Source organism: Furipterus horrens, unplaced genomic scaffold, assembly GCF_987537825.1.
Source record: "Furipterus horrens unplaced genomic scaffold, mFurHor1.1.pri manual_scaffold_1, whole genome shotgun sequence".
Taxonomy (NCBI): domain Eukaryota; kingdom Metazoa; phylum Chordata; class Mammalia; order Chiroptera; family Furipteridae; genus Furipterus; species Furipterus horrens.
Genome location: NW_028327171.1, coordinates 155,495,320 through 155,516,101, shown reverse-complemented (window position 1 = coordinate 155,516,101; position 20,782 = coordinate 155,495,320). Strand labels below are relative to the sequence as shown.

Sequence of the window (20,782 nt, the reverse complement as noted above, 5' to 3'; positions counted from 1 at the left end):
GTATAAAAATGCCATCAATTTCTGAATATTGATTTTGTTTCCCGATATTTTGTCAAGTTCATTTATTAGGTCAGGTAGGTTTTTGGTGGTTTTCTATGTGCACTATCATGTCATCTGCAAACAATAATAGTTCTACTTCCTTCTTTCCAATTTGGATGCCTTTTATTTCTTTTACTTGTCTGATCACCATGATTAGAACTTCTAGTACTATGTTGAATTAAGAGTGGTGAAAGCGGACACGCTTGTTCCTGATCATAAGGGGAAAGCTTTTAGTTTTTGTCCGTTGAGTATAATGTTGGCTGTAGATTTCTTGTATATAGCCTTTATTATGTTGAGGTATGCTCCCTTTATTCCCACTTTGCTGACTGTTTTTATCATAAATGGTTGCTGGATTTTATCAAATGCTTTTTTAGAATCTGTTGATATGATCATGTGATTTTTGTCCTTCATTTTGTTTATATGGTGTATTACATTTATTGATTTGCAAATATTGTACCATCCTCACATCCCTGGGATGAATCCCACTTGCTCATGGTGTATGATCTTTTAAATTTATTTATGAATCCAGGTTGCCAGTATTTTGTTGAGGATTTTGGCATGTATGTTCATCAGCTTTTCCTGGTTTGGGCATTAGGATGATACTGGCCTTGTAAAAAGAGTTTGGGAGTCTTCTCTCTTCTTGAGTTTTTAGTAATAGCTTGAGAAGGATAGGAGTTAATTCTTTCTTAAATGTTTGGTAAAATTCACCTGTGAAGCCATCTGGTCCAGGGCTTTTGTGTGCCAGAGTGTTTTGATTACTGCTTCAATAATTTCATTAGCTGTTATTGGTCTAATCAGGCTTTCTGCTTCTTTTGGAGTTAGTTTTGGCAGATTGTATGTTTCTAGAAATTTGTCCATTTCACTCAGATGTCTAGTTTCTTGGCATATAGCTGTTCGTAGTAATTTCTTACAATCATTTGTATTTTTGTGGTATCTGTTGTAACTTCTCTTTCATTTCTGCTTTTATTTATTTGGGTCTTATCTCTTTTTCTTCATTAGTTTGGTTAAAGGTTTGTCAATTTTGTTTTTCTTTTCAAAGAACCAGCTCCTGGATTTATTGATCTTTTGAATTGTTTGTTTAGTCTCTATGTCATTTAATTCTGTCCTGATCTTGATTAGAAATTTCTAATTCTAATCAGTATTTATATGTACAGATTCTACCTATGCTTCAATTTTTTCATACATGTTAAATCTTGCTACAATCTCCCTTTAATATTCTTTTATATCTTTTCTTACATCCTTAGGATAACCTTTTTCTCACAGATATGTATTTGTAAGAGAATACTTAATCCTCTGGATGAAAAAGAATTCTCCCTTAAGAGATACTTACTGAGCAGTATGAAAATCAGTGCTTTACTCTTGGATAATTTTCTCATCATAAAATCTCTTGAGGTATAAATAAGACAAGGGTAAATCTTTAAAAGATTTAACAAATCTTTAGAGGTGGAACTAAGGCCAATGAAAAGGAGAAAAAGGAAAATATTAGAATTAAATTGTTAAATATTTTTAATGTAATGTAAAGGTTTTTTTTTTTTTAAACCATTAACTTGATAAAATTCAGTTATTGAAGGCTAGTTTAATTCAATCCTGTCAATTTTCAGAGAAGTAAACTGGCATTTAGTGGTGTCTGAGACTTGCTGCAGATCACAGGCTGCAACTCAGAGCTTATTTTAAATCACAATGTACTATATTAATGACTTGAAATAACTTTCTGAAAATGTAGGTATGTAAAAAAATTTATAAATAGTATCATTTCCTTTCAAACATGTTAATTTGGAGGAGATTTTTGTTTATTTGTTTAATATGGTATCTGCTTCATCATCTCCTATTTCTCAAAATTCATTAACAGAATAAGTTTTGGTTGTTGCTTGGTTTTTGTTTCTGTTTTGCTTCTTAATAGCTTGAAGTATTATTTGTCCAAGTGTTCAGTTTCCTGAAAATTATCTAAAGAGATAGTTCTATAAACGCCCTTGTCAGAACTTTTAGAAAATAATGGATGTCTAAATCGCTATTGTTGGTGGTCCTACTAAACCAGAAGAAGCAGCATAGTGACTATCTCCTGATAGTCTTCCTAATTAATGTTTTTCATCTGCAGTTCTATTGTAAGGAAAAGTAAGAGTTCACCAACTCTATTTGTGTGCTTTGGACTCTGACAAAGAACTTTTGGTATTGTTAGCAAAAATAAGACACCCTGTAAGAAAACTTTTTCCAGGAGAAATAGTTAAATCTGTTTTTATGTTTACTTTCTGTATCTTCAATCTATTTTATAGCTCTATTTTCAATAGCAAAGGAATCATGCAACTGAAACACAGGGCAGCTGACCATGTTTATATTTTTTAGCCTACATGCCTTATCCTTCTTTATTTGCACCTGTTCAGGTTTACATCTAGCAGATGTCAGTGTTTGTAAACTATATAATTACACAAAAAAAGAACATTTGATATGCATGAATTTGAACAGGTTATCTGTTCAAATTCTGTTCTTCAGGGAAGCAGTTGTTTGTGGTAATTCTGTTTTTTTGTCTGTTCTCAGAATTGTTATAGGTAAATATCATCTTAGTAAAATGCAGTAAATTGATGTTACACAGCATGAGTGAGCATTATTGTATCCATTAATTGTATGTCATACATTATCAGGTTTAAACAATTAGGGAAAAGTGTAAAACAATAGACTCTAGAGGAATGCTGGCATAAAAGATAGATTGAATAGAATGTTCTTATTTATTGCAGTGGTACTAAATCAACTTGCATCATTTTATTATAATAATTATATAGAATTACTGCTTAATAGTGTGTTGATTAACTGAATTCCACCTAATGCAGTTTTTGATACTTTAGATCAGAATTTCTCAACCTCAGCTCGACTAACATTTTGGGCCAGGTAGTTAACTCTATTAGGGGGCTGGGATGGAGGTCCTGTGCATTTTAATTTCCATGTGCCTGGCAGAACATTGCTACATTCACATGGGCAAACAGCCCTGCTCTTGCCACACTCTGGGGCAGACTTTGGCAAGAGCTACTTTCCTTCAACCTGTGGAGACACCACAAGACCCAACAGCACCAACATCAGGCAGCTCTGGAGGCAGCTGGCAGAGTCATAGGCTGCTGTTGGCCTCGTGGTGATGAAGACAGCAGTGGAGGTGCTGTCCCTGGTGGAAACCATGGAGATCTACCCTCTGGCTGAAACTGAGAGGTTCTGCTCGTTTCCTTTGACAGGAGCACCATGCCCTGTTGCTGAAGAACCACATCCAACATCCCCTTAAATTTCTCTACATACGGTACCCCTTCCTCCACCCCTCTCAACTGTTATACTGTAACTGGATTCACTCTTTTCAGAGGTGTTACTGGCTCCTTGATATGCATAAAGGTGCCCCCTGTCCTTCCACTTGTTAGCAGTTGGTGGCCCCAATGTGAAATAGACAATAAAGACTGAGTTGGACATTTGAAAAATAATGTTTGGCTCTGGCTGGTATGGCTCAGTTGGTTGGAGTGTTGTCCCATATGGAAATGTCAGGGGTTTGATTCCTAGCTAGTACATATGTCTAGGTTGTGGTTTGGTCTTCAGTCACGGCACATAGGAGAAGGCAACCAATTGATGTTTCTCTCCTTCATTTTCTCCTTCACTCTTTCCTCCTGTGAAATCACTTAAGCATGTCCTTTGTTAGGATAAAGAGAAAAAAAAAGATACTTAGCCAATAGCACACTGTCAGTTGTAGCAGTCAGAAATGTCCCAGACATTGCCTGATGTTTTCTACTGGAAAGTCACCCCTGGTTAAGAGCTACTTGCTTTAGAACATGGAAAGGTCTATAAAAATCATTTATAACCCCTTCGTCACCTTCTGCATGTTTTTTTTTTCCTGTTGTTCACATGAATAGATTTATTTTCTTAGTGTAGTGCTATATGTTAATTTTAAGTTGTAGTAGTCTGTATCCTATCTGGTTGACTTTGTAAATAAATTATTCTGAAGTTACACATTGGAATATATACTCTCAGAAATGGCCTAAACTAAAAGATGTACCTACTAATTGAGTGTGCTGTGAGTGGGAAAGTCATGTTATTATATTTTGTTAATTTTGATCTCATGGTATATGGACTATTTGGGGCCAAAAGAGTCAGTTGGTTAGTGGTAACTCAGAACTTAGATGAAAGTGGTGTTCTTAACCTACTGCCTCAGAATGATTGGTTGTTAGAGGAGTTCAAGTATCAGATCCAGATGCTCTGGCCATAACAAATCTCTGGAAAAAAATGGTTCTTGGATACTTAAATTGTTTTTATTTTAATAAGCATGTTTTTCTTAAATAATCTGAATAAATACGCTTTACCAATTTTTATGTAGTATGTTTCAATAATGAATAATAACTCATTTGATCAAAGAGTAATTGTTTTTCAACTGAAAATTAATGTATTGATCTCTTAGGCATCTAGTTCATTTTATTTTTTAAATGTATTTTATTGATTATGCTATTACAGCTTTCTCTAGTTTTCCCCCATTTGTCCCCCTCTGCCTGATACCCCCATTCCCTCCAGCAATCTGTCCCTCTAGCAAATGTCCATGGATCATGCATATAAGTTCATTGACTATTCCATTTCCTATACTGTTCTTAACATCCCCCTGTCTCCTTTGTACCTACCAATTTGTATTTCTTAATCCCGGCACCTTTTCCCCCATTCTCCCCACTCCACCTCCCAAATGATAACCTCCAGGATTCTGTTTCTGTTCTGGTTTAATGCTTAGTTTTTGTTTTTGTTTTTGTTTATTTTATTCAGTTGTTGATAGTTGTGAATTTATTGGCATTTTAATTGTTCATAGTTTTGATCTTCTTCTTTTTCTTATATAATTCCCTTTAGTGTTTCATATAATAATGGCTTGGTGATGATGAACACCTTTAGCTTTACCTTGTCTGGTAAGCACTTTATCTGCCCTTTGCTGGAGAGAGTAATCTTGGTTGTAGGCCCTTGCTTTTCATCCCTTTGAATACTTCTTGCCAGTCCCTTCTTGCCTGCAAAGTTTCTTTTGAGAAATCAGCTGATAGTCGTATAGGCTCCCCTTTGTAGATAACTCTCTGCTTTTCTCTTGCTGCTTTTAAGATTCTCTTTTTATCCTGAACCTTTGGCATTTTAATTATGATGTGTCTTGGTGTGGTCCTCTTTGGGTCTAACTTATTTGGGACTGTGTGCTTCCTGGACTTGTATGTCTATTTTCTTCACTAAATTTGGGGAGTTTTCCTTCATTATTTTTTCACATAAGCTTTCAATTTCTAGCTCTTCCTCTTCTCCTTCTGGCACCCCTATGATTCAGATGTTGGCACATTTAAAGTTGTCCCAGAGGTTCCTAAGCCTCTCCTCATTTTTTTTAGTTCTTGTTTCCTCCTTCTGTACTGGTTGACTTTTTTTCTTCCTTATTTTCCAAGTCATTGATTTGAGCCCCCGTTTTCTTCCCTTCACCATTGGTTTTGTGTGGATTTTCCTTCATTTCATTTAGCATAGCCTTCACTTCTTCCCTTCTGCGTTTGCTGTACTTAAGCATATTTGTCAAGCCTGTGAGCACCTTTATCACAAGTGTTTTGAACTTTACATCTGTTAGGTTGGCTATCTCCTTGTCCATTAGGTTGACTATCTCCTTGTTGCTTAGTTCTCCCACTGGAACCTTGATCTGTTCCCCCTTTTAGGCCATACTTCTCTGTCTCCTCATCTTGACAGCCTCCTGTATTTGTTTACCTCTGTGTCTTTGGTGGAGCTTCGCACTTGTTACATTGTAAGGGGCGGAGCCTTAGGTATTCATCAGTAGAGGGCAAACTGTTTCACCACATTGTGGTGCTGTATGTGGGAAAGGGGTCTGAGAGGGAACAATGCCTCTTTCTCAGCCCTCGCCCCTTTTCCAGGCACTTCTTCCACTTCCATATAGGATTGGTGCCCCTCTAGCTGTTGCCCTGGCCATTGTTCCCAGAGTGGGTGGGTCTGCGGACATTCTAGGACAGTGGAGGCCCTTTAAACAAGTGGACTCTGCTGACAGACAGGCAGTTTCTTCCTCTGCTCCAACCCTCACTGTTTGCACAGTCAGAAGCAATGAGGCTTGATTTCCCCTCAGCGCTGTGACCGTAAGCTGTGCAGTCTGGTCTGGTGGTGGGAGTCCTCCCCAGGTATCCCTCCCAACTTTTTAAAACGTGTGACTGCACTTTCTGCTGGCCTGCCACTGTAGCTACTGCTGCCACCGCCACCACAACCACATCCTCTCCACCCTGGCTCCGCCCCTCCTGCCTGTCTGGATGAATATTTCTTCTTTATATTTTTGTTTGTTGGACTTCCATGCAGCTCGATTTTCTGGAACTTCTGGTTGTCTCTAGTTTTGAGGTAGTTGTATTCCTTCTCAGTTGAGGAGGGAGATGCAGCGTGTCTATTTAGGCCTCCATCTTGGCCGGAAGTCTATTTTTAATTCTTTATTCAAAATTTATCTGGGTAAAAAATATAATAACATGCCAAACGTATACATAACTATTAATAGATATGACTTGGAAATATTTACTTGAAGTGAATAATCTAAAAATGCATTAAATTTCTTTTACTGCCACACATGCACACAGCTCATTATGCATACAAACGTTCACTTAATAAAAACAATAGCTGACAATATTGAATGGTAGGTACTGAGCACTTTACCTGCATTTTCTCATTAAATCCTTCCAACTACATCTTCATATTATGAAGAAATCAAAAGTTCACTGAAGTTACATAGTTTATACAAGTTCTTAGCTAATAAGCTCTAGACATAGCTTTTGAACCCAGAGAATATCTCTTGTCAAATGTAATCTGTCTTCATTTCTTTCACGTTTAAGTTTATACTCTTCAACCCCAGTGCATATGTATTTTTTGTGTGTGTGATTACTGTGAGCAGATTTTGTGTTTTTGTTTTATTTTCAAATTATTTTAGATTCATAAAAGATAGTTAGAAAACAAATACAGAACATACACATTTATTTTTTACCCAGCTTCTCCTAATTTTAATAATTTATATAACCGTAGTACAATTATGGGAATATTAAATCAAAATTAACATTAATACAGTATTATTAACTAAACTATAGACTTTATAGGAATTTCCTTAGTTTTTCCATTAATGCCCTTTTTCTGTTCTCAAATCCAACCTAGGATTCCATATCATATTTAGTTGTTGTATCTCCTTAGTCTTCAACCCCTGGCAGTTCCTCAGTCTTTCCTTTTTCTTAATTATCTCGACACTTGATGAATACTAGTCAATTATTGTGTATATAGTTTCTCAATTTGGATTTGTCTGGGTTTCCTCATAATTTGACTGAGGTTATATGTGATCTAGAAGAATACCACAAGAGATGATATGCCCTTCAAAGTGTATGTTGTATTACAGGTTATATAATTTCTCCATTGTGAAGTTCTCTTTTGCCTTTTTTAATTAGTAAAGATTTTTGGCAATGTTACTTTGAATTTATCAACTATTTTGTTTCTCCTCATACTTTTAGCTACTGCTTTTAGCATCCCTTGGTAGATTTGTATATTAAACCTTCTTCTCTGACTAGTTCCTACAATGTGGTAAACTAATTATTGTTTTATAGCTTTTCACAATTATAAATGCATTGCCTTCTTACCTTTGTACTTCACATTAACTAAGAATTCCTTCGAGTCCTATGCTTGTGTGTTATTTAGCAGGGCACAATAGTAAATAAAATGTGAATTCCATAATATTTAGCTTAAAAAGAAAAATTTGAGAACCCAATTCTTGTTAATCCAAGTACAGACAATCTTCATTCTAGAGTAACAAAGGCTAAAGTTGACATGTTAATTTTTCTTTTTAGATGAAAAGAAGGATATGTATAAGATGAACAGAGTAACTGACCAAATTTTGGGTTACTAGAACTTCAAAATGCCTGCTAAAACATGAAAAAAAAAATTAAACTTAGTTCCAGTATAAAAGAAGAGAACTTTATGTACAAGAAGAATACTCAGCCACCTAAGAGATCATACTGACTCAAAATATATATCTAAGATCAAAATAGTTGAAATAAAATAATATATGAATAATGTATATAATAGGACTTCTAAGGAAAATGGCTGTATAAGCATTTTTAAAAAGTTAAGTCCCTTCCCACTTACATGAAAAAAAAAAAAAACTAAGAATAGAAGAGAAGGACTTTCGGCCAAGATGGAGGTGAAGGTAAGACGTGCTGCATTTTCCTCACAACTAAGAAGGAATTTACAACGATTTCCAAACTAAAAAAACCCAGAAAATCCCGAAAATAGAAACTACAGGGAAGTTCAGCAAAGAACTAAAAAAGAGATATTCAGCCAGGAAGTAGGAGGGGCAGAGCCGGGACAGAGAGAATGAGGTTCAGGGCTGCCAAAGCAGCTGCAGGGGTGGAGCCTGGCAGGGGGAGCAGGACTGGCTAAAGCAACAGCGTCACAGCCACTGGAGCTTCAGCCATACATTTTAAACCTGGGAAGCTATCCCGGCCCCAAACCAGCCTTATCCCAGCCCCAGACCAGCCCGATCCCAGCCCCAGACCAGATCATGCAGCTTGTGGTTCCAGCGCCAGGGAAAATAGAGCCACGTTGCTTCTGTGAAAACCAGTGGGGGTTGGGGCGGAGGAAAAAACTACTGGTCTCTCAATGAAGGCAGCATGTTTAGAATGGGAAGCGGGAGAAGTTCCTGGAAAGAGGACGAGAATGGGGAAAGTGGCATTGTTCCCTCTCTTACCCCTCCCCCACATACAGCACCACAACACAGTGAAACAGGTCACTCTGTACTGACGAATCCCTAAGGCTCTGCCCCTTTAAAGCATAACAGGAGCGGCAGCTCTACATAAGATCAGAAGGAAACACAGAAAGCTGTCAAGATGAGGAGACAGAGAAGTACGGCCCAAAAGTAGGGGGCGGAACAAGGTTCCAATGGGAGGACTAAGCAACAGGGAGATAGCAAATCTAACAGAGGAAGAGGTAGCCAACCTAACAGATGCGCAGTTCAAAGTACTGGTGATAAAGGTGATCACAGGCTTGACAGAGAAGATTAAGCCTGACATGGAAGAAATGAAGGCTATACTAAGTGAAATGAAGGAAAATCCACAGGAAACAAGTGGTGAAGGAAAGGAAACCAGGGTTCAAATCAACAAATTAGAACATAAGAAAGAAAGAAACAGTCAACCAGTACAGAAGGAAGAAATGAGAATTGAAAAACATGAGGAGAGGCTTAGAAACCTCTGCGATAGCTTTAAAGGTGCCAACATCCAAATTATAGTGGTGCCAGAAGGAGAAGGGGAAGAACAAGAAATTGAAAAATTACATGAAAAAGTAATGAAGGAAAACATCCATAATGTGGGGAAGGAAGTGGACATACATGTCCAGGAAGCACAGAGAGTTTCAAACAAACTAAATCCAGGGAGATCCACACCGAGACACATCATAATCAAAATACCAAAAGTGAAAGATAAAGAGAGAATCTTAAAAGAAGCAAAAGAAAAGCAGAGAATTACCTCACATTGATGTTTCTCTCCCTCTCTTTATCCCTCCCTTCCCCTCTCTCTAAAAATAAAATAAGTAAAAATCTTCTTAAAATATTTTAAAGCAGCAATAAATAGCACATTTTAGAATTTTTGTAGACAGGAGGTTACGAGCTATAAATTTTTTTAAAAGTAAAATCTATTTAGGTAAAGAATTCACTTTTTCTTTTTTATTTAGTGAAATGATATGTTGGTGAAATAATTTGTAAAGAAAAATATCACCTATAGACCTTGCAATCAGACAGCCACATGTCTAAGAGCTCATTAGATACAGTTTCATTACCCAAAACTTGCCCTTTAACCATTAGTTGTATGTAGCCATCAGTACTGACTATGCCTTCCCATGATGAATGCTGATAAAGAGTAAGAAAAGTTCTGCAAGAATATGCCCACACTCGTAATAGCAGTTCTATCCCTATGGAGATGATTGACAGCAATGCCAGAATATGAAGATTTTTAATTGTATATGATTGGGAAGCTCATTGAAATGGTCTTACAAATAATGCTGTGTATCAGCCTGAAATTACCTTTACCATACATATTTATCTCAGAAGAAAAATCATTCAAATACCTATGGATTCAATTAGCATTTAAACATCAACCCTGCAGTATTTTAATTGGTCAATATTTTATTATGAAATAAAACTATTTTTTCTTAGAAAATATACAGTAATTATGTGAATTGGCTGTAGAATTCCCTACAGAAATCTTCTTTGTTTGGATTATTTAACTGGTAAAAGTTTACTTGTGGTTGATTATAAGTTTATATGTGAGCAGTATTTTTTTGTTTGTTTCTTCCTATAATTTGTGAATTTCTCAATTGCCTTGCTTAATTGTGGGATCAGTGTATGCAGAGAGTATTAAAATCACCATAACCTAATCCAGATACAATATTCTATTGAGATATAATTGACATGTAACAAGTGTATAATACCATGATTCGATATTTGTATATATTGCGAAATGATCACCACAATAAGCCTAGTTAACATATATCACCACACATAGTTACATTTTTTTTTTCCTTGTAATGACAGCTTTTAAAATCTTCTCTCTTAGCAACTTTGAAATATACAACATGGTATTATTACTAACAGTAGTCACCATGGTGTACATATATCCCCGTGACATAATTTATTTTATAGCTGGAAATTTGTACCTTTGACCCCCTTCACCCATTTCTATTCTAGATTTTTTTTATATCAACATAAAATATTACAATAAGACCAATATAAAATTGTACCCAAATAGCTAAGCAAATTAATAAAAATGCTTAGAAGTGGTCATTATAAATCATTATAAATGCTTAAAAAGGTCATTTTGAAGCCATAGTTCAAACCATACTATAGTAAAAACTATAAAATGTAATTTGTCTTTTGAGGGAGGGGCTCACTGTATTGGGGATTACCAGATCAGATTCTTGGATTCTTAAGATCAGCAAGCGTATTTCTATCTGGATTTATAAGACAGGGTTACAATCCATTCAAATATAGTGGTATTTTCTTGTTAAGACAATATCGGTATTAGGTTGTAAGTGAATAGGTGGTGAAGTGATGTAGGAAGAATAAGAAGTTGATATGTTAATTTTCCTAAGGTGTGGCAACACGTGTGAAATTACTATATTCACATCACTATTAATTGTTTTGATATAAGATAATTCTACAATTCTAATAGAGGGGGATTTGGTATACTGAACATTAAACTTATTTCATAAATTGGTATTTTAAATTATATTGTTTTTATTTATTTCATATTTTATCTTTCTTAAGAACATATGTTCTAAACTTATTTCATATCTTTGAAAATTATGCCTAAACAACTTAACACATTGTATGTAGGCGTTTAGTGCTGACATATTATGGAGGGAGCGGGCGATTTTTTGAAATATGGGTTAGTTTAAATATGTTTAACTCTTTTGAATAATTCCATTATCTAATACTGAGAATTAACATTTTTCTCCCTCTTACAGATATGGAGTCTGGAGAACGGTTACCATCCTCAACAGCCTCCTCAACTATACCAACTTCTTCTTCTATACCTTCTGTGGCTTCATCCGTTTCAAAAGGCGGCCTTTCCACTGGAGCTGCTTCGCTTAGCTCTACAATCAACCCATGTGGTGAATATCCTTATTAACTCAATTTTAGAATGCCATTCTTTTACTAATTTGTGTTCATAGTGTTTTATTCAACTCTGAATAAATTGTTCTCTATTGACCTGTAGAACAATGGCTACATTAAACATCTAGTCTCTGCTTTTTTAAAACTTCTATCAGGACACTTGGGCAGCACTGGTTATATTCCATGAGTTTCATATTTATAAGAAGCTTTCTTTGTGGGTTTCATATTAATGTCATCATTTCAATTAATACATGTAAAGTCTTTTTAAAAAATTAGGCCCATGAGGGACTGAAGAAATACAAAGGAGTTCTTAGTGATAAGAGCACATACCAATGCTGTGACCCCTTTGCCCTAAATCTGCTTTCAGTATTGAAATGACCTTTACCAAACTCCACCTATCTCATTTCACAGGTGTATACTAAGGCAGATCATTTACTTGTTGGAAAATATTTTAAAAGTTTAAAGCATGATAAGTTTCTCTTAAATGTGAACAAAGTTTACATTACTAAAAAGAGAGCTTTATTTCAGAAATGAAAGTACCCTTAATTTTCATTAATTACATAGGAGGTCTTTTTAATTACCACTCAAAATCACTTCTTGCCTAAACACAGGTTTGGTAGGATACATCGTTTTTTTAAACACCTGAACTTGAGTCACTCATTTCTTTATCAATAGGAAGTTTTTTAAAATCATAAATGTTTTTAAATAGTCTTGCAGATTATACTATATATTTATAAGCAGTACAAGTAAATGGTATTTCACTTTTTCAAGATTAGATTTGTAATTTTGATTAGGTGAAATGCATAAATATGGAATGTTTGCTAACAAAATACCCTAGCAAATTGCCTAATATGTATTTGTTTAATTATTTTGATTTTTTAAATCAATGGAACAATAACAAGAGGGAGGCCATTTTGTCATTGTTTTATCAGACTAATTTTCTAAAATTTTCTTAGTGATTACAAAATAAATAAAATAGCATAACATTTAAAAGTAAATAAATGAAATCTCTGTTCTCCTGCACTCTGTATAATCTTGGTTAAAGTTAACATTTAACAACCTGTTGCACACTTCTCTTATGTAGAAAATGGTAACTATAGAAATGAAGAATGCCTTTGATGATATGCTGTGTTCAAAAAGGTGATGCCATAATTGGCATTTTTCCTTCAGTGACTTTGTCTAAATGATTTAACGGTTTTATTTTGTAGTTGTTCTTTCCTGCTTTTTATAACTATCCTTCTGAATTAGTCTTTTATATATAATGTTTCTATAGAAATGTTGTGTTTTATGTTGAAGGTTTCAATATTATATTTGAATACAGAACCCTAAGCTTTCTGGACATTTTTCTGTAAACCTGTTTCTCACTTATTTTTCTGAATCAGTGACACTGGAATAGCTTATGATTCTGATTAGTCACATTAGGGCACTATTTTTTTTGTTGTTGTTAGTGACAGTTGGGAATTGCAAAAGGGGTTGGGGTATGCTAGTTTGCTGAGTAACATCAGAAATTTCCTTGTCTAGAAAAGAATATGTTTTTGGCATTTATTTGCCAGTATAAAAGGTTGTAGAGTTTTTATGCTGCTACTTACATTGAATGAAACTATAGTTTATTTCTATGTTTATTGAGAAATATGTCACTTATTAATAAATTATACTTTGAATACCTACCTCACAAGTTTTTTCACTCACTAGGAAAATGCTTTTTAGTTTTTAAATTTCACAGTGTTGTGGTTTATGTTTAAAGTAAAGCCTAGTATTAATTTTCAGCACACAATTTACTTAAGAGAATGTTCAGTTGTCCTGCATAACTCAGTTTATCACATTTTCCTGTCTTGTTTGATATGATATTTCTAGCCTGTTCATTGTCTGATAATTCTGTCTACTTTAAATTAAAAGCCCTTGCTGGTGTGGCTCAGTGGATTGAGCGCTGCCTGCAAACCAAGGGGTCATTGGTTCGATTCCCAGTCAGGGCACATGCCTGGGTTGTAGGCCAGGTCCCCGGTTGGGGGTGCATGAGAGGCAACTGCACATTGATGTTTCTCTCCCCCACTTTCTCTCTTCCTTCCCCTCTCTTTATAAATAAATAAATAAATAAATTCATTCTTAAAAGACTTTTAAAAATAAAGAAAAATGTATTTAAAATAAAATCATAGAGTCATAATAGAACTGGCTCTTTACCTTAAAACAGTTTGAATCTCCTCAGTTTTTTTTTTTAATGTATAGAGTTAACAAAAATATTTTCATTTTTAAAATGTCAAAACTTTAAAAGTTCTTTAATGGCCCCTTGAAGGATATTCTGTTGTTTTAAAGTTATTTTAATTGACCATTCTCTGTCTTCTTTATTAATGCTATGTCTATAGGAATTCCACTGAGTTACAAGAAATGTATTTCAAATGTGCTTTTAAACATTGAATGATTAACTAATTTCTTTTGCATCAATACCTTGTGAGGATTTGCGATTATACCTACCTACAAGTTAGTGTGTTATCTCCTGGGTCAGAGATTTTATTACTTGTAGCACAGAAAATAAAATGAGCATCATGTTGGCACTGGTTTCCCATGCCTCTCAAGTTCCAGGCAACTTGAATCTTGTACATACAGTGTCATAGCTTAGAAATACTGAGCTTGGGGAATCCACTGCTTTTATTGTAAATGAAAGCAAACCCTTTGTCTGGAAGCAGATGTTACCTCATCCTTCAAGGTTGACCCCTGCAAACCAAATCCTGAGAAATGACTTGGTTAAAAAGTAGTCAAGGCCTTACATTCTTAGCATACTCAGCAATAACATGTAGGGAGCTTGCTGGATTGCCTCTCACCAAACTCCTTTCCTTTTTATTACAGTAACTTCGTTAGAAAATAACACTGCGGTAAAGATTAATCTAAAGCTCTCTGCACATATGTGTTTTATTGGTCTTATCAGAATATAAGAAATACAATATTCCTTTTCTCCTTAAGGTGTGATTTAAAAATAACTTGCCTGCTTCTAAAATATAATTTGAGACAGCTTTCATTAAATGTATTGACATAGTAAACAAAGCAATTAACCAAAAGATAGGCTCTAAAATGTTGTTAGCTCAAGAAAGCCACCAATATTCAACAATAAACATAATTAATTAACTGCTAAGAATAAGAGGGAAGTATAATGGTATACAGATATGGCTCTATACTAGTGCTAGAAAGAATATCAGTTCCTCAGGAAAATGCAAACTTTCATCCCGGCCCTGCGTAATGTGGATTATGTTACCAGAACCTTTGTGGGAAAGACTAATGATGCACAATATCCTACTTGCCAGTTTCACAGATATTCAGACTATTGCACATATTGGCTCTAAGTGAAAGCTGAGAGAGTAGTGTTTAAAGCATAGTTGCATAATTAAACTTTACAGAGTGGATTTACTTGAGAGTTGTGGTCATTTGACATCATGCCAAGATAGAATTTGGGAAATTTCAGTTACATTTAAGCTGTGTCATATACCAGTGGTTTATCAGTCCCTTTTTTAGGTAGACCCCATTCAAGCCAAAGCTTATAAAAATAAAAATGCAGACTGTATAAAACAGCTAAACTATTTAAAACTTATACATAAAGCTGGAGTATGCATGCTTTTCTTTTTAAAATTAGACCGATTTACATATGTAGCTTACAATTGCTGGCCACCTGCCTCTACACAAGTGTGCCAAATCATGGTATATTGGGAAAATCACAAGTTGATCAGTAAGGCCACAACTAAGGTTGTGTGTCAGTTATGATAATGGTTAACTATGAATAGGAAGACATGGAAAATCAGCACACCAGCCCATTGATATGCAGTGCTGGGTGGGTTCTGCCATTACATACCTGAGCTTCTAATTTTTAATTCTTTCATTGAAGTAAGGAACTTTGATGCTCACATGGGTCTCTCTTGGCTGTAAGAGGGCTGATCCACTTATAGCACTGTTTTCCAGGAAGGAAGAAGGAGGGATGGGGATGTGGCAGCCAAAGTGGTATGCCTGCTTACTTGGACCCCTTTTGAAGAGCTTTCCCAGAAACTCCATATAGAGTTTCCCACTTATAAACTTTTTGTCAGAACTGTGTGAATGGTAATCTCAGCTTCAAGGGAGGCCAGGAAAAATAGTTTTTAGATTAACATATTGCTGGCCTGAGTAAAATGGAAATTATTAGTCAGGACAAAGGAGAGAATGGATAGGTAATATCTGCTACGGGCTAAGTGAAACAGGGACAGATGACAGGTCAACCTGAGGAGTAGGCTCAAGTTATATCATTTATAACTTCAAATACCATGCTTAGGAATTTAGGCAGAATAATGTGTTAAGAGCAAGGACTTTTCAACTGTAAAGCCCTGAAATTGGCTCTTGGCTTGTGTACTTACTAGTTTTGTGAATTTAGGTAAATTACCCCTTGTCGAGGTACTGTTCCCTCATCTATTATATAAAACAGATATAACTACACCCATTTTGCAGCATTATAGGGATAAATGAGATAATGCCTAGCATATAGTAGCTGCCTAGTAAACTATAAGCATTATTTTTATTCATACATCATTCAAGTGGAGGGATTTTATATGATCACACTGATTTGAAATTGACAGCTCTAGCACCATGTAGCTGAGTGGTTTACAATGGGGATGGGACTAGAATAAAGACCTTTAGGGAGGTGCTCGTATTTATCTGGGTAAGAAATGATGAGGACCCAAATTAAGAAATTATTGGAGGTGGAGAAAGAAACAAGTTTCCAGAAAAAAATTAGGCAATAGATTCTTATGGGCTGTAAGGTGATGTGGAGAGGAAGACTGAAGCTCTGACATGACTTGGACATCTGGGTGAGGAGTGATGTAATAAGAAATGTGGAGAAAAAAAATTTTTTAAGGGTAAAAGGCTTGTAATCTTTTTGCATGTTGCATTTGAATGGAATATGCATTCATTTTTATATCCACACTACTGTTAATGGATATGAGTTGTTTCCAACTTTTGCCAATTACAATGTTATGACCATCTTTTTACATGGATTCTAATGCAAATAAGCATACTTTTCTGAAATGTCTTCAACTTTACCAATAGTACCAGTTTATTTTTCACCAGCTGTATGTTAGAATTTTTGATGCTTATCATCCATGCAAACACTTGTCATTGCCACACTTTTATTTTTGTCAATGATAAATATGAGTAGTGTTTCATTAAGCTGCCTTTTTATAAGGTTTTAGCTTTTTGGTTTTCCTCTTTATTGAACGTATTATTTAAGGCTTTGGTGCATATATCTGTTGAGTTCTATGTCTTTTTCTTAATGAATTAATAAGTTTTTTTTTTTAATTTTGAATGCTGATCTTTTTTTCTGTATGATTGAGGAAGATACCTTTTTCTCAGTCTATGGTGCATTTTTAAATTTATTTTACATTGTCTTTTGATGAAAAGAAATTCTAATTTTAATATAGTCAGATCTGTAATTTTTTTAATTTATGGTTATGCTTTTTGCTTAAGAAATCCCACTTCACCTCCAAGGTTATGCATGTTATTTTTAAGCTTTCACTTAGCACTCATTTAGTATTACTTTGAAAAGTACATGGTTATGAGGTATCAGGCAGGTTGTGATAGAATAAATAATCCTTTGGTTTGGGTACTATCACCAGTTGGAGTTGTTGGTTGGTATATCAGACAGTTCAACTAGAAATAATATAAACTAGTAAGTTCTTTTAAGCAGAAAGTACTTTAATACAGGGAGTTGGGTCCTTATAAAATTATTGAGGAGCTGACCCCTGGCCCCCATGAGTGATTTCAGAGCATTACTGTTGAATTGGCCTGCTTAAGCAAACTACCTCAGGTTCAATTAGGATACCACTGTTCCAGCTGATGGCTCCACGAATCATGCCACTGCAGCTGTACTGGTGATCCTGAGCCACTGACACAGCTGACCTGGGCTGTTCTTTCTGGTCTGCTTGCTAGATGTGCACCAGCGAAACGGATACTTCACGTGCTGCCAGTCTGCTAGCTTAACTAAGGTTTTAATTCTTTCCAAATACATCTTGCTAACAGTATCTAAATTATAGCCACAATCCTAGCTGCAAGAAAGACGGGTAAATGTAGTTTTTAACTGCCCAGCTTATGCATCACAGGAAGGTACACTGAAAGGAAGTTGGAACAAATGTTAAGTGAGCCAACTATCTACCCACTTGAACTCATCTGGTGATAACCCCTCATCATACTTGCCCACCTGTGTATTGTAATAAACTTCCGATACATATGTATAAGCTTCATTCCCAAATCAACAGTTCTTTTCTTCAGAAACATAGTATTTCATTAGTGCATCTACGAGCTGATGTATACTTACTATAAATATTCTTTGATAACTGTGCTATGTAGCAATATAAATTAAACCAAATAGAATAATGCTTAACTCAAAATAATATGGCTCTTAATTATAAGACAATAGCAAATATCTGTTGTTTCCTTTTTAAAGATTATAGAAGACTTTTCAAGGACTTCATTCCTTCTTCATAGTATCATTAATTCTCCATTTACCTGATCACATCCATTAATATAAAAGCATGTTTTTAGTATCTTCCATCTTAAAAAAAGAATACCTACCAAAAACCTCTTCTCACCTAAAATGCTCTTTTGGATATTGCACTATTTGCTGCCTTGCTTTATAGCCAAACTTCTCAAAAGACATAGCTGCTTACGCTTTCTCATTTTTCTTGTCTTTCATGTATATTTCAACCCACACCAGAGTCACTTTTGTCCTCATTTCACTCAACCTCTTGGCAGAATCGACACAGTTGACCACTCTCTCCTTCTTGAAAACTTGTTTTTGAAAACGTTCATATTGAATTGGCATTATCCCCTAATTGTTTGGTAGACTCCACCAGTCCTCATCTGGGCTTGGAAGGTGTATTTTTAATAGTTATTGTTGGAAGATAGTATGAACTATCAGTTAATCTTCTTGAATATAAATATAAAACTATTCAGGTTACCGTTTTCTTCTTGAGTTAGCTTTGGTAACTGACATCTTTCAAGGAATTTATCCATTTTATCTGAGTTATTGAATTTATGGGCATAAAGTTGTTACAGATAGTACCTTATCCTTTGACTTTCTATAGGATTTGTAATGATGTCTTCCTTCATTATTTTTAGGGTTTTTTTTTCCATTTCCATTTAAAAATCTTATACACTTCCCCCTCCTGTAGTCACCACACTGTTATCCATGTGTCCTTTTTCCTTTTTTGCTCAATCCACCCACCCCCTAACCTCCGCTACCTGTTAGCTGTCATACTGCTCTCTATCCATGAGTCTGTCTCTGTTTTCCTTCTTAGTTCAGTTCATTAGATGGTATTCTCTGACTGACTTATTTCAGTTAGCATAATGTTCTCCAGGTTCATCCATACTGTCGCAAAAAGTAAAACTTTATTCTTTTTTACAGCCAAGTAATATTCCATTGTGTTAATGTCCCACAGTTGTTTTATCTGCATTTGGGCTGTTTCCATATCTTGGTGATTGTAAATAATGCTGCAATGAACATAGGGGTGCTTATGTTCTTTCGAATTAGTGTCCTGTATTCCTTTTCAGATATATTTCCAAAAGGCAGTTTCATTTTTCCTTTTTTGAGGGAGCTCCAAACTGTTTTCCACAGTGGCTGCACCAGTCTGCATTCCCACCAGCAGTACAAAAGGATTCCCCTTTCTCCACATCCTCGCCAGCACTTGTTGTTTGTTGATTTATTGGTGATGGCCATTCTGACAGGTGTGAGATGATATCTCATTGTGGTTTTAATTTGCATTTCTCTGATGATTAGTGTTGTTGAGCATCTTTTCAGATCCTTTGCCCATATTTTAACTGGATTTTTTTTTTTTTTTTTTTTTTTGGTGTTGAGTGTTTTAAGCTCTTTATCAATTTTGCATATTAACCCCTAGTCAGATGTATCAGCAAATATGTTCTCCCATACTGTGGGTTGTCTTTTTATTTTGTTGGTGTTTTCCTGTGCTGTGCAAAAGCTTTTTAATTTGATATAGTCCCATTTATTTATTTTTTCTTTTGTTTCCTGTCCCTGGGGAGATATATCTGATAAAATATTGCTATGAGCAATGTCAGAGATATGCTCCCCATGTTTTCTTCTAGGATTTTTCTGGTCACAGGCCTAACATTTAAGTCTTTGGTCCATTTTGAATTTATTCTTGTGTGTGATATAAGAAGGTGGTTTAGTTTCATTTTTCTGCATGTATCTGTCCAATTTTCCCAACATCATTTTTTGAAGAAATATCTTTAGCCCATTGTATAAGCTTGCTTTCTCTGTCAAATATTAGTGGACTAAAGGTGTGGGTTTATTTCTGGGCTCTCTACTCTGTTCCATTGATCTATGTGTTTGTTTTTATGCCTGTACCATGCTATTTTGATTACTATGACCTTATACTATAGTTTGATATTAGGTATTGTGATTCCTTTGACTTTGTTCTTTCTCAGGATTGCTGTTGTTATGTGGGGTCTTTTGTGGTTCCATATAAATGTTTGAAATATTTGGTCTGTGAAATATGTCATTGGAATCTTTATAGGAATGGCATTGAATCTATAGATTGCTTTGTGTAGTATGGGCATTTTAATGATGTTAATTCTTTCTATCCATGAACATGGTATGTGCTTCCACCTATTTGTTTCTTCTTCGGTTTCTTTCTTCAGTGTTTTATAACTTTCTGAGTACAGGTCTTCTACGTTCTTGCTTAGGTTTATTCGTAGGTATTTTCTTCTTTTCGAAGCAATTGTGGACAGTATTGTTTTCTTAATTTCCCTTTCTGTTAGTTCATTATTGGCCTGTAAAAAAATGGATATTAAACTTGTATCCTGCTACTTTGCTGAATTCATTGATCACTTCTAGTAGTTTCTTGGTGGACTCTTTGAGGTATTCTATATACAATATCATATCATCTATAAATAAAAAGTTTTACTTCTTCCTTTCCAACTTGAATGTCTTTTATTTCTTCTTCTTGTCTGATTGTTGTGGCTAGAACTTCCAGTACTATGTTGAGTAAGCGGATATCCCTGTGTTGTTCCCGAGCTTAAGGGTACTTCTTGTATTTTTGCCGTTGAGTATGATTCTGGCAGTGGGTTTGTCATATATGGCCT

General features: G+C 35.2%; 1 protein-coding gene across 1 annotated transcript in view; it reads left to right on the top strand.

Annotated features, from left to right (window-relative positions):
- LOC150022090 (WD repeat, SAM and U-box domain-containing protein 1) overlaps positions 1-20,782 on the top strand; it is a 429,825-nt gene that overhangs the window by 212,345 nt on the left and 196,698 nt on the right. Inside the window, exon 5 of the mRNA XM_090280155.1 lies at positions 11,533-11,679. Within this exon, the coding sequence (XP_090136281.1) occupies positions 11,535-11,679 (145 nt within the window). The 5' untranslated portion in view covers positions 11,533-11,534. The remainder of the gene's footprint in view (positions 1-11,532; positions 11,680-20,782) is intronic.